The sequence below is a fragment of the Strix aluco genome, chromosome 2 (genome assembly GCF_031877795.1).
Source record: "Strix aluco isolate bStrAlu1 chromosome 2, bStrAlu1.hap1, whole genome shotgun sequence".
Taxonomy (NCBI): domain Eukaryota; kingdom Metazoa; phylum Chordata; class Aves; order Strigiformes; family Strigidae; genus Strix; species Strix aluco.
The window spans coordinates 116,402,609-116,416,100 of NC_133932.1; the positions used below are offsets into that span (position 1 = coordinate 116,402,609).

The window sequence follows — 13,492 nt, forward strand, 5'->3', positions numbered from 1 at the left end:
CCGTCCGGCACCGCCGCTGGGGTGGGGGGGGCGCCGCGCCCCGCCCTTATAGGCAGCGGCGGGGGCCGAGCGCGCATGCGCCTGCCCCGCCCCCGTCCGACGGGGCGGCCCTGCGCCCCCTGCCCGCCGCCGGGGGGCGACGGACACACAGACGGGAGCAGCGGGACGGGACAGCGGAGCCCGGGCTGGGGGCGCGCGCGGGGGGAGACGCGCCGCCGCCGCCGCCCTGAGCCCCGCGGTGGCCGTGGCAGGCGGCGGCCTCTCCCCGCTCCGCCGGGAGCTACCACCAAAGCCGCCCCCCCTTCCCCGCCCCGCTGCCTCCCCCCTTCCTGAAAGTCAGGGGCAGCGCGAGGAAAGGCGCAAGGACGGGGCGCAGCCCCGAGCTCTTGGAGGGTGAAGGAAGTTTGGTTTTTTTTACCCTCTCTGTCACTGTAAGTCCGCTCACGCATTACCGACCAAACCTTTCCCCAGAAGCAGGCTAACTCTGATAAGGGGCACTGCTTTTACATCCTGCTACTAAGTCATTGCACTGCAAGGAAGGTGACTGCAAAACTGCATTTATTTCTCTCGTGCTTTCAAGCTTTTCATCTTCAATTAAATTATTGTCTTCCACAAATAACATACCCGTCCTTCCCCCCACCCCCCTTTTCATCTCCCTCTTTTGTTCTCTTTTCAGCCACTCTGAGACAGCTGCAGGCTTTCACAGAGGCATTAGTCTGGACCAGCAGATTCTGGTCAAATTACAGCCCAGGTAATTGCATTTTGCCCCCTCGGCTTCGCTGCTGCTCCCAGCAAGAAGTTTCCCATTCCCTTCACAGCTCAGCCCAGAGCCACACCACGGCCAGGGCAGGGTGCAGAGGTGGTTCCCACACAGCTCCTGCCTTACCTCAGAGAGGATTTGTAACCCGTAGCAGCCAACCTTTGGAAAAAAGCTTATGGTTATCAAGATGAAAAGTGGGATTCCAGCGCAACAGGTTCTGCATCACCCGTATCAACCCAGCTGGACGGACAAGAAGAAACTTGCAGGGATTTGAATGATGGATTGTGAGATGCTCCATCTCCGAACCTGGTTAGCAGAGACCCAGAGCTGTCAGCTCCAGCGCACTGGGTTTGGGGTAAGGAGCACACCACGGACAGTCGGGACTGAGGATGGATTTCATACAATCAGCCCACAGAACCCAGAGCACCCACTGCCCGAGACAGCCCCATGCTGTGGGCCAGCATCAGGGCACAGCGAGGGAAGGAGATCATCTGGGGAAGGAGTTAAAACCACGAGCTCCTGTCAGTGACCTGTTGGGGTGTCTGGCAGCCCCGAGTGACAGCGCAGCAGCTGTTAAATGCCTACCTTCACAGAGGTCTTCCTACAGATGATTTTCTTTAAATCTGTGTTGGACCGACATTTTCATAATAAGAAAAACAGCTTCTTGGTTCTTTTATACGTGGCAAACAAAATACTTTCCCAGCCCCATCCCTGGAGTCGATGGTTCCACTGATACTCAGTAAGGCGGATCTCTTTCAATGGCAATAACAGACGATTAGAAGATAGTCTACTTTTTACTTATCTAGCCCATATGTATTCCCAGTTAGGAGCCTTGATCACAACAAAATACCAGAGCACCAGATTCCTCGGAGAGATTATCTGTAACAGGTACTTTATATATTCAAACTCAGAATTTGTCTCAACTTGTCTGGGTAAAACCAGAGATAATAGCACACCTCATTATGCTTTTGTAAAACTTAAAACATTTGGCACTTTGCAAAGTGCTTTAGAACACATTTAGCAGTAGACTAATTAGCTTTTTTTTTTCCTAGCTGTCTTTACAAGCTGATCAGGTAATATCTGTATGATAAAGTTTAAAGCACACAAAAAAACCAAAACCAAAATGTGCAAAAAAATATGCAAAATATGCAAAGTTTTTTCTACTCTGCAACTTTTTCACTCACTTCCCTGTGTCTAGCAATCTCGTAACATTAGCTCAATCTATTTCAGTGCAAACTAAACCCACCACTAAGGCCTTAGATCCTGTAGGACACCAATCTCACTGGGTCCCATCAAACTGAGCATCTTGCAGCTTTTAGATATAATAGAAACATCATATATATGTTAGAGTGGGCAAAGATTTTTAAAGCCTAGAGGGATTCAATAATGATCACATAGTCTATAAATCTCTATTATCTGCTTCAACTTTTTTTTCTAAAAGTCTCTGAATTTTTACTACTACTACCAAGTGTAGTTTTCTAAGGCCTTTGGCTCAGTAGAAATGTTCTTTGCCCTTCTCAATCCAAATGCATGATTGCAGGAAAGCAAATACCACATTACTGCAGTCATTTGGAGAACTTGCATGCAGTTCTGTGATTCCTGAAAAAGCTTCACACTCCGAGTTGGGAAAATAAGAGTTAAAATTACTTTTGTTAGTTGTCTGAAACTGATAAAGTGCATTTTCTGTATCATTTTTAACACTGAACTGCAAACTGCCTGTGCAGCAGTGTAGGGGATAAGTACATTCATGGCACGTTACAGCTTTTATAGGACCCAGCGTCCAGCCGTTGCACTGGCCAAGCCATACCCTCACACCTGCGTGCCCGGGCCCGGAACTGTGACACAGCTCCCTGCGCCGATGCCGGACCGGGATGCTGATCCTTGCAGGCAAAGCTGCTGCGGGGTAACCACCACCGTATGCTGTGTAAGACTGGTATCTTCTTCCCTTCTAAATTTATTCAGTCACTGCATTGATGGATATTCTCCTTACTATAACAAAGGCATTTTTGCTGTTTTACTACTACAGTCCCTCTACAGATGGGAATTTTTCAAAAGTATTTGTCAGAGCATGGTCCTTTGGTTTCCTTAGGTTTGCAGGCCTCATTTGCTAAAGCTCCTTGCAAATACAACTGCTTCTACTTGAAAAAAGAGACATCAGAAATAGAAGAGGCCTGAAAAGAGGGATGATACAAAAGCATGTCTTTCATCCTTAACAGCTCCCAGTTCAACAGGGGGAAAGCCAAGGACACCCCACCTTGAGTCTGAGGGGCTGAGTCAAGTACTGCACACATTTGTCAGGGCTGGCTGTGCCAGTGCACACTGGACAGGAAGGAAAGAAGAGAAAGGGCAAATGAGAGGAAACTGTAACAATAGAAAGAAACAACAGTCCCTCTCCCTTCCCCTTGAGTGTCCATCTTACAAATTCTCCAAGATCTGTCACCTTGTTCTGTATCTCTGGTTATTTTAGTTGGAACCTCTTTAGAGCTAGGAAGAGGAAGCCCTGTGACATGGCTCCCCAAGCTGCTGTGAGCTTCTGTGGGTGTGTAAGGGGCTTTTGCTGTTAGGGATGTTTTACTTTCCCTATCGTATTTCCAGCCCATGCTCTGCAACTTGCCACATTCCCTTGATGGTGAGACACACAAAACTGGCAGCAACTCCTATCCCCCTTTTCCTTTTAACCCATTGGAGATAAACTTTAGATGGTAGATGGATGCTTTCTTCTCTTCCCCTTTCAGATATTCAGTTTCATTCTTGGTAGCCTAGTCCCTTGGGTGCAAGTGAGATTAGCTGCTTTTCATTGCTGAGCCCTGGATGCCAAACAGGCATTTATGTACCTTTCTCATTATATTTAGCTAGTATATCTAACTGTTACATCATTACCATCAAACAACTTTGCAACCTCATCAGAAACCTTAAAAATTAGGACTCTGGAATTATTTTGGCTCTGCCGTTGTGTCCACAACTTTGCAAATCAGGATTGTAAATGAAAACTTATAACCTAAAGTCTTCTCTCTCCCTTCTCCCAGAGAAAAACTATAAGTTATCATCACAGTACTATCATTTAGATCACTAGGCATGTAAAAAAAGCCAGGCCGTGCTTACCTCAAAAGCTGCATTTTATTGCAGTTTGTACACTTACATATTGCAGCTTAACACTTCATCAGTAGAGACTCCTCTCCCTGGTAATACAAAATAATGGAATCAATTCCTATCTGAAAGCCAAGCTGAGTATGGAGGGGTTTAGTTATTTAAAAAACTGTTTTGTACTTTGTTTTTTTTTAAGAAACTTATGAACAAGTCACCTTGGAGTCAGAAATCCCTGCATCTTGTACATTTATCCTGGCAAAGTCACTTCTCAGGTAAAACCGTATTTCCCACTGATAAAGCAATGCCTTGCTGCCCCCATGTGAAGTTAGCGGGAAGGGTAGTATTATTAAAACACCATTGCTACAGGGTTTGTATGAACTGTTGTAATCAAGAGCGCAGTCCTTACTGACAAGTTATACTAACATAATTCCCCAGATGAGGATAGTTACCAAAATACATGAGCTTAACTGAGTAGGGTTTCCTTCTCTTCCTGCCCTGGTTATTAGCTACCTTTTACACTAGTGTAGCTATACCTGTGGTAAATACTATTTAAACAGCATCAGTATATTTAAAGGCCCAAACTGCTACTCTGATTGTGGTATTACTTGCATAAGCCGGACTGGTTTTTATTTCTGCTTAGGGAATGTATTTAATATCTACATTTTAAAATACATGTGTATTCATAGCAGAAAGGCTTTCTTTTATTGGCTCTCATTTCCTGGAAAATAACTAGAACAAGATGACCCAAGAAAAAAAATCTCACAGAAAGAGTCAAAGGGCTGTAAAAATAACCTCAAATGAAATGATATGAAGTTCACACACTCCTCAAGGGCTGGGCTGTGAATCTGCCGTGACTGCACCGCCACAAGCACATCAATACGCCAAGCTTGGCTGCTGCTATCAGCGCTCGCCGTCTCAGAGTACGCAGCAGTGACAGTGACAGCAGGCATCAGCGCTGGCACCACATTATCACAGCCAATGCAGACACCTCCAGTATCGGACGTCTGGCTCCAAAATGCACCACCGTCTCGATAAATGGGTTAAGGGATGCAGACTGAAGGGAGGTGACCGGGTAACAGTATCTGTAAGCGCTGGAGGATATCTCCCTCCAAATTCACAAGGGCAAGATTGCAACAAGTTAAGGAGGAGGCTGTTTCTCAGAAAACATCCCCCAGTTTCAACACCAAGCCCCGTCGGACCAGGGCTTTAGGGAGTTTGTTAGCATTGTCTGACTACTCGGCCGTGATCAATACAACTGTCATGCTCTTCTCCCAGGAGTCTTAGTACATTGATTTTTGGAGCTCCCACTTACTGCAGACACAACAGATTGCTGTTACAATATATAAATCCTGAACACAAAGCTGATGTGCACCTCTTCAAATTGAAAGGGGTGCCGCTTCCTAATTGAATTATTATTTCTGCTCTAACCAACCACTCCAGCCACTAGCAAAAAGGAAAGAATTTCAGCTTTTTTCCCCTCCTCAGACAAAAAGAATTACTTCTTGTGGACTAAATCCATCTTCCCACAGCCTGCCCTCCCAGTGTGGCTGGCCAATTTGACAAGGCATCATTATTATAAAGTTGTTTCAATTAAAAAAAACACCAAAGTACAGGAATTTTCCACATTCACGCTCCAGTTTATGCCATGCAGAGCATAAGGCGTGAGCATTTCATCAAATGCAGGAAGAGAGGACCAAGGATAATTTCAAAAGAGAAATTTACTGTTGCTCACCTCTTAATGCCATAGTGCAAGACAAGGATTTAGGCACCATACAGTGAAAGCAGCACCACTATGCAGCTGTAGCCCAGATTGCTAGCTGTACAGCAAGATTAATGACCTCCAGGCAAGAAAGAAAAGTGCTTCTTGGTACAGTTCAACGGGACTCACTGCAGTTTTGGATTTTACATAGGGATTATTAGTGCAGATGAGCAAGAAGCAGTAACTTGGTGCAGAAAATTAATATTTATGAGAATATTTTCTAGATCAGGACATTTCTTATACTGTAAAGTAGTAAAAAAGAACTTCCCCCCCTCATTCTTAGGGCTAACTTTAAATGATACATCCACCACTCTATGTACAAACACTGTAATGGTGTTTGGTTTTTAACGTTGCTATTTCTGTCACTGCTGGAATGCTATCACCATCCATTGGCCTGAGACCACAATCTTACCCAAATATCCTTTTTGCCCCAGTACTTCTCAGCAGCTCTGAAGCCTGGCAAACCCCGTTACCACTCCAGTGAGGGTATCACCATGGCAGAGCAACAAATAACAGCTGTACTGGATGCTGCAGCGCTAGAAATAAAGTGTGGCGAGAGGTGACGAGGAAGGTGACCCTTCTCAAGTGTAAAGTGACAGATTACTCAGAAAAGCATTTCTAGCTAAATAGTTACTAATAAAGTATAAATTTAAGCTACTAGGCATTTGCATTAGACCTACATCTTCAGTACAGCAATTCTTGCCCTGTGCAGGGCAGTCTGGATGAGCTACCACAGCCTCCCTGCAGTTCCAGCCACCTCTGCACATCTCTGATACAAGCAGGAGGTTGCTATTGGCACTAACAAAGCATTACCATGCCTGAAGCCAACATAAACAACATTAAAACTCTTGCCTCTTTACTCTCACAGCAGAGCTCAGCATCAACTTTACTTTGCTACTGCAGGATCAAGTAGAAGCTTCACCCTTGTTTTCTGTACTGCAGGAGTTCAGCTAACAGCCAAAGCAGGCCTTGTCCTCCCAGGGATAAGGCTTGCTTCTGGTTTGGCTGCTGGAGGTATGTAAACACCTGCCTGCCCATTGAAAGCTATTCTTGTACTGTAAGCATTACACTGCTACCGTGGGGGTATGCAATGGCGATGTGAGCTGCAGGGAGTTCCTTCAGCCAGCCACCAGTTCCTTTAGCCAAAATAAAAGGTAAGAGAAAAAGACTATTCCTATTTGAAGCTGATATAACATGCACTGCTAACAGTCATTTCCGTGGCATTAGGGCTAGCATGTTCCTTTTGCTACTACTTCTGTCAGTGCATTTTGTCCGACCTGATGCTAAATCAGTACCACTGTGGCTGCTTTCGGCATTGCAGCTGAGGATGAAAGGAGGCACAGCACTGGAGAGCCGTGCCAAGCACAGCAGCGCCAAGCAAAGGTGACATGCTGACAAGATACAGGTATGCTCTCCACCACTCCTCCACCCATCTCCAGCAGAGATGGAGACATGTCCCCACACTACTAAGGACTAGGGCAGTGCTGGCCAACTGCTCACTGCCATTGCATTCACTTAGCACTTGGGCCCAGCCATTCCAAGCCTTTTTTTGAAAGGTGGACTTATTTTTTTTTCAGTAAGGAGTCCTTTATCACATGTACCTTAACTTATCCCTGGATAGAACAACAACTAAAGTGTTTATGCTCAAAGGTTCAATTCCTTTACGCGTATGTCGATGAAGAAATAAAGGTAGTCCAAACAGCCAAGAAATGCTAACACCATTAACAGGATTAGAGGTTTTTGGTGTTTTTTCAGTTTAGAGTAGCTTCTACTTAGGTAGTTAACCATGGAGTTAACTAGCTCTAGCTACCCAACTGTATGTAGTTTGTGTATATTTTTTCCCCAAGGTTTCACCCAACTGAAAGTCTACTCAAGCTGCCCGTCACAATTTTTTCGCCATGAGAACTTACACCCTTCTTTTCTTAATTAGAGTACATGGAATTTTTCAGAATTTCAGGTTTCATATAATAGTTTGATTTCGAATACTTGTCAAGTATGTGTTTCTCTCCCTTTTTACCCTTTACCTTTTTTCAGCCATAGTGTCTGACCAAAACCTCATCATCCTAGCTTGTTTTTGTGGGATCATCACTTCTGAAGCACATCCCCTTACCACAACATGCCACATTAAATACACAGAGCCAGCAAGGGATTTCTTGCCCAGGAGATACACACCAGACTCTAATCAGAACTGTATTTTGGAAGCAAGTACATGTTCTAGAAAGCTGCTGTTCTGCTGCTGCCCAAGCACATGCCGTAAAGTGACACCTGCATTGAAGAGGAAAAAAAAAAGAAGGAAATTCATCAGTCTATGAAACATTAGTTGGACAAACAAGTAAAAGATCTTCCACCTGTTCAGCTATTGACCTGTCTAGAACAGGAGTACGTATTCCAAGTTTTCCATGCAAGTGTTGAACAAAATTGACCCAATATCCTGGTGAGGGCAGATCTATACTCAAACAAAAAGTAAAATCAACCCAGAAGCTTTTCTAGTCTGTAGAAGCTTCTAAGCTTAAATCATTTAAACTTAATCAAACCTGTTCATATTAAGCTAGAATTGCCTTACTTTAAAAGGCAAGAAAACAGAAAGCACACCATTCTTTGGAAAAGTTATCAAAGCTAAAGTTAACATGCAACTTACCTCCTCACTGTGGCACTTCAACTGCAGCAGTGAGCTATAAAGATTAAATTCCTGAGGCTGAGTAAAAAAAGCATTAAGTAATAAACCTCATAACAACAGGAGTCAAATGGGTCAGAAGGATCATTCAGATATTGAAGTTTAACAAAATCCTACTACCTTAAAAAAAGTGTAAGAAAATGTGAGTGACCTGGAACACAGGTGACATACTGCATGACAGCTACACCTGCAAGGGCTTTGTAGTGACTATGTAACTGACAGCCTCCTGCCACCTGGTGAAAGCAGCATTCTCCAACAGAGCTACTGGAATCCTGATAAGACTCCCTTCATTTTATAATTTTTTAGTTACTTTGGTTATGGAGTTAATTTACAATTTTTTTTCCCCCTACAGGTAAAAAAATGTCACCCATGTAGACATAGATTGTAGCAGTTTCATTTTCTACCTACTAAATGCAACATTCAACCAAAACCTATATGCTATAAAAGCAACTGAAGTTCAAAATGCAGTTTTGCTACCATCAAAATGCAGATGGAAGAGGGAACAGCTAGGTTTGGATTTCCTGTGGTGAAGATGATGCATAAACTCTATCCAACTCCACCTTATCTCAACCTCCTCCCTTCCAATCTGCAAGAAATCAGTACATAAGTGTGGTAGTATCAAGCTAGCAAATTTATCAGGAACAGAGACAAATGTGAGCATAATGAAAGTTGAGATGCTGGACCAGGAAGAGGTTCATGAAGCAAACAATCCAAGGCATAACGCTATCCTACCTCCTGCTACATTCATTGTAGGAAGAACAGTGAAGAAAACCCAAGTTACTTCCAGTACAAGAAAGAGGTCACATAAGTAAGTTTATACCACAGCTGTACAAACTAATAGAGGAAACACATCCTACATATGTGACTTCAACATTCCTCCAGTACATATTTTTCTTTCTTTACAGAACAAATATTCCAGACTTGATTTCATTTCATGATGTTTAATTACAGGTCAGCTTCTTAACCTGCCTTGCAGAAAACCAAGCCACACCTTGAATGTATTTATGTTTTGCACTCTAATTATATTACATGTCTGCAAATTGGAAAAAAAAATCATTTGAAACAGCGTATACGATGCTGATCCCTGAAAATCATGGCTAAATTCAACCACCCAAGTAATATTCTGGGAATGTAATTATTTCAAATCCCATTTTTACTTTAGTTTGTACTCCAGCATGTGATTATTCTATTACATAATCACTTTTTCACTTAGGATAAATTGAGGACATAACTGTTGCCTTAATGTGAAAAGAAACAGAACACAGGTACCCAGGGGGCTCAGACAGCTTTGAGATTTACAAAGCCATGTCTAGTGCTGTGTTACATTACAGCACAATCCAGGTTTACATAGCGCACTGTGAAGAAATTCTAGACAAACCCATGTTACAATACCTCCCTTCACCCTCCATTTTCAATCCAGAGATCAAGGCCCTAACTTCAGTAAGAACAGTTTTGTGCTATATAAATTCTAGGAAAAACAATTCTACATATTGTAGCTGATGCTTTTTTCTCCTATACACGTAGTAGGACAGCAGGAAATTATCTTTCAAATAGGCAAATACGTATTACAAGGATCACAGCATTATTGTTTTATTGTTTGCACAATGGTAAGTTGCACATATGGACAAACAGTATACATTTAGAATTAGTTTCACAAATTAATACATTACAAGAGAGTCCAGTGGTTTAACATATTAACTATTAAAAAAAGCAATAACAAGGGGATACAAACATTACGGTTTTAACTGCAGCCCGATAAAAGTTTAAAAAAAGTTGAAATCAAAATAAACTAAGCTTTTTTTTGAGACATAAAAAACCCCACAGTATATCCCTTCCTAGACTGCTCACAAAGATGCAATAACATACAATTACAAAAGTGAAGAATTCTGTGCTCAGTTCCCCTTAATTTTATCAGATGAAGTGACAAACTGAACATTTGTCAAAAAGCAATCACTGCTGAATGCAGACATCATTTCCAAAACATACAAAAATGGTAATAACACTTTAACAATAGAAAGCAAATGACCTGGTACTAGAAAAATCTTATGCACTGTAACTGTTTTAGAAAAAAAGGTGCTTTTGTGAAAACAATTGTGAATATTCATCTGATGCATGTTATATACAAAACATCTACATAAAAAGCAACTCGGCTCCAAAGTTCCATGTTCACACTTCAATCTGTATCTTTATTTGCAAAGGTTCAATTCATCTATTATTTCCTCCTTAAGATGTTTTCCCAGCTACTTCTAGTGCACACAAAATTGGAGATGCAGCACAACAAACTATGATGTTGTAATACACAAGATTCATAAACTACTGTTGCAATAGCTTTGACCTTCAAATTACATCATTTACCTCCTCCATTCTTTAGCAGCAACTTACTGTACTATACCTCATACTGAAAGAAGATACGCAACTGCTTTTAAGTCAACGCTAGTAGGGCCGATGAGAAACTAGTGAATCAACTCTGTTTTGTAACAGCTAATTTGGGTTTTCACTAGAATAGCATATCCTATCTCCTCCAGTTGCATGGAAAAGCTCATCCAGCCCAACAACTCTCTGCTTGCACACAGACCTTGTGGCATGCTGAACTTTCAGCTGAAATCCTGCAACGCCCTACTGTTCAGCTCAGGAGAAAAAACAAAACCAAACATGAAACGTCTGTGTCAAAATCTCAAATTCTTCTTTACAGTTGGCTGCTAAATGGCTCAAGAAAAAGGCTAAAAAAAAATCCAGCTACTAAACACTATTTAACAAACTTTATGAAGTAGTAAACATTGTATTTCAGCTGGTCTTAAACAACAAAACACAGGAAGCAATGACATAGCCCAGGACCCACTATTTGAAACTCCTAGGAACATTAAGATATGGGAGCACAGGGCAACATGGAAACAGAACACACAAAGAAAAGGAGACCTGTCTATGGGGCAAGGTTTGCACATCTGTATTATACATATATATACACATACATACACACACAGATGTGTGCACTGTACTGTATATATTTACATCCATATACACAAAAACACCCTGAAGTAGATTTAAAGGCCATATCCAGGAACAGAAGATATGAACTCTAGTATTTGTACTAGAATATATTTTATCTGTACAAAAAAACAAATATGCATATATTCATATGGTATAAAGCTTATTAACAAAAAATATTCTGCTACTAACATTAGGTTAAATAGATGGTTTTACAAGATTCTTTAATAATGCAGTATAGAACATTTCTAAAACTAGGGCCAAAAATAAAAATACATAAAGGGGTTTCTATTCACAAGAAAATAGCTGTTCAATATGATTTCATTTTGTATTTCAGACTAGGGAAAAGTAGCAAAATTTTAATAAATCTCCTGGGATGCATTTTAATTAATGCATCAATCTAGAAAAATAGACTTTTCAGATGAACAAAGTTGATTCACTTCCCTTTACCTAAAAGAGGTGCCTATCTTTTCCCTCGCTTGTTTCCAGCTGGAGGTTTCTTCAGCTGAAGAAGTTGCCCTCCTGTCCCAAAGCCTGCAGATGCAGGATTAGACACCCCGAACGTCAGGCCAGCTGATGCTGTGATGCCGGGATTGCTGAAGTTAAACCCAGATGTAGTCGAGCTGCCAAAGCCTTATGAGGGAGGGAAAAATATTTTAAAACATGTTATATCAGGATTACAAGTTTGTTCTCCTTGGAGTTATGAACACCAGTCACTTTATTACCAATATTTGTAATATTTTACACTAACATGGATCTACAACAGTATGTCACATTGCTAACACACTTGGACTTGCTATGACAACTTGGATATTACAGCACTAACACAGTCTACCTCAGTGATTGTAAACAATTATATCCTAAATCACAAGCCTATTATACCATTATAGATACAACAGTAGCACCCAAAAGTCCCACTGAAACTGTGCAATAGAAGAACCATAACTCCTCAGGTTCTCAGCCTAAATACCTAATGCATACATAGGGTGGGAGGGCAGACCATGGCCTGCTCATTTCACTCACAGCACGTAAATGGCAAAGCTGGAGATGAAGCTCACAGCATGTCCCCTACTGACTAGGCCACCTTTGCCTGTCTTTGTAACGTTGTGTGGCACAGACCACACCTTAAGTGAGAAGCAGAAAAGGCTCAACATCCTTGCCAAATTCTTGGTATTGAAAAACACCCTTTATGACTTAAACCAAAAAGCAGCACTGAAAACAGAGCTTTAGAAAAACTGAATGACTAGGTGAGCAAATTGTGCTATTTTAATTCCTCCACCCTCTTCTATCAAGGTAAACAAATTGAACATTTGGTTCAGCTATAAAACAAGATCAGTTGAAGAAAATACACCTGTAGTTTTCAGCAACAGAAAAAAACAATTCATTTTACTTTTGTGAATTTTTATCAGTTAGGCACAACCAACTTGGATAATAATTGAAACTATTAGAGAATGCTAGAAATTTCTCAAATATTAGTTAATAAGAATCAAAACTTCATAACTCCACTTTTTGTTCTCTCACAGAACCAAATAAGGAAACCAATCATACAAAATAACAAGTATCACATGAGCAAGTTAAGATTTTAACAAATAGTTTCCTACAAGTTGCACAGGGAAACCTGTAAACAAATATTAAGAAAAAAATGGAACTGGTTCACAAGCAAAAAAAGGTATATTTCCAATACACATTACTTAACAGTTTCATTAGTTCTCTAGTAGACAGTTAAAGCAATCCTTTGGTCACATCAGTATCAACTCAATGCCTACATATTTTTAAAGCACAGAAATACAAAAAACAATTTTTGTCTCACCAGAATCCGAAAGTGACTCTCAAGCCTGATGACATCTGTTCTCTCATTTGTTACTGATGCTTTGCATCAAGAACTACTTCAAAACATAACATGAAACTCTTCCCCCTGCAATGTCTGGACCTGGGTTACACACCACATCATCTTGTCAAGAAAATCCTCCATTATCTACATCCCAGTAACTGCAGTCCTTCAACACGCAGATGTCTGTGCAGAACTCACTGTCAATGCAGTAAGTGTGCAGATTTAGAGTGTGACTAATGATATTGTTCATTGGGTCTCGTCTAAATTTTGTGGACTAATTTGTGTCTCATCCTAGGATGTAAGAGGTGAAGCAGATGCAACTATTCCTCCATTTCTCTGCTAACTCCGAATCCCAGGTAAGATTTTTGCAAGAATAAACATCAGGGAGTCTCATGA

The 13,492-nt window shown here is 41.4% G+C and overlaps 1 protein-coding gene across 3 annotated transcripts in view; it reads right to left on the reverse strand.

Annotated features, from left to right (window-relative positions):
• Positions 1-9,854: 9,854 nt before the first annotated feature.
• Positions 9,855-13,492, reverse strand: part of NUP58 (nucleoporin 58) — a 37,425-nt gene continuing 33,787 nt past the window's right edge. For all 3 annotated transcript variants that reach the window (XM_074815989.1, XM_074815988.1, XM_074815987.1), the window contains one exon: positions 9,855-11,898. In XM_074815989.1, coding sequence (XP_074672090.1) covers positions 11,729-11,898 — 170 coding nt within the window. In that variant the 3' untranslated portion in view covers positions 9,855-11,728. The remainder of the gene's footprint in view (positions 11,899-13,492) is intronic.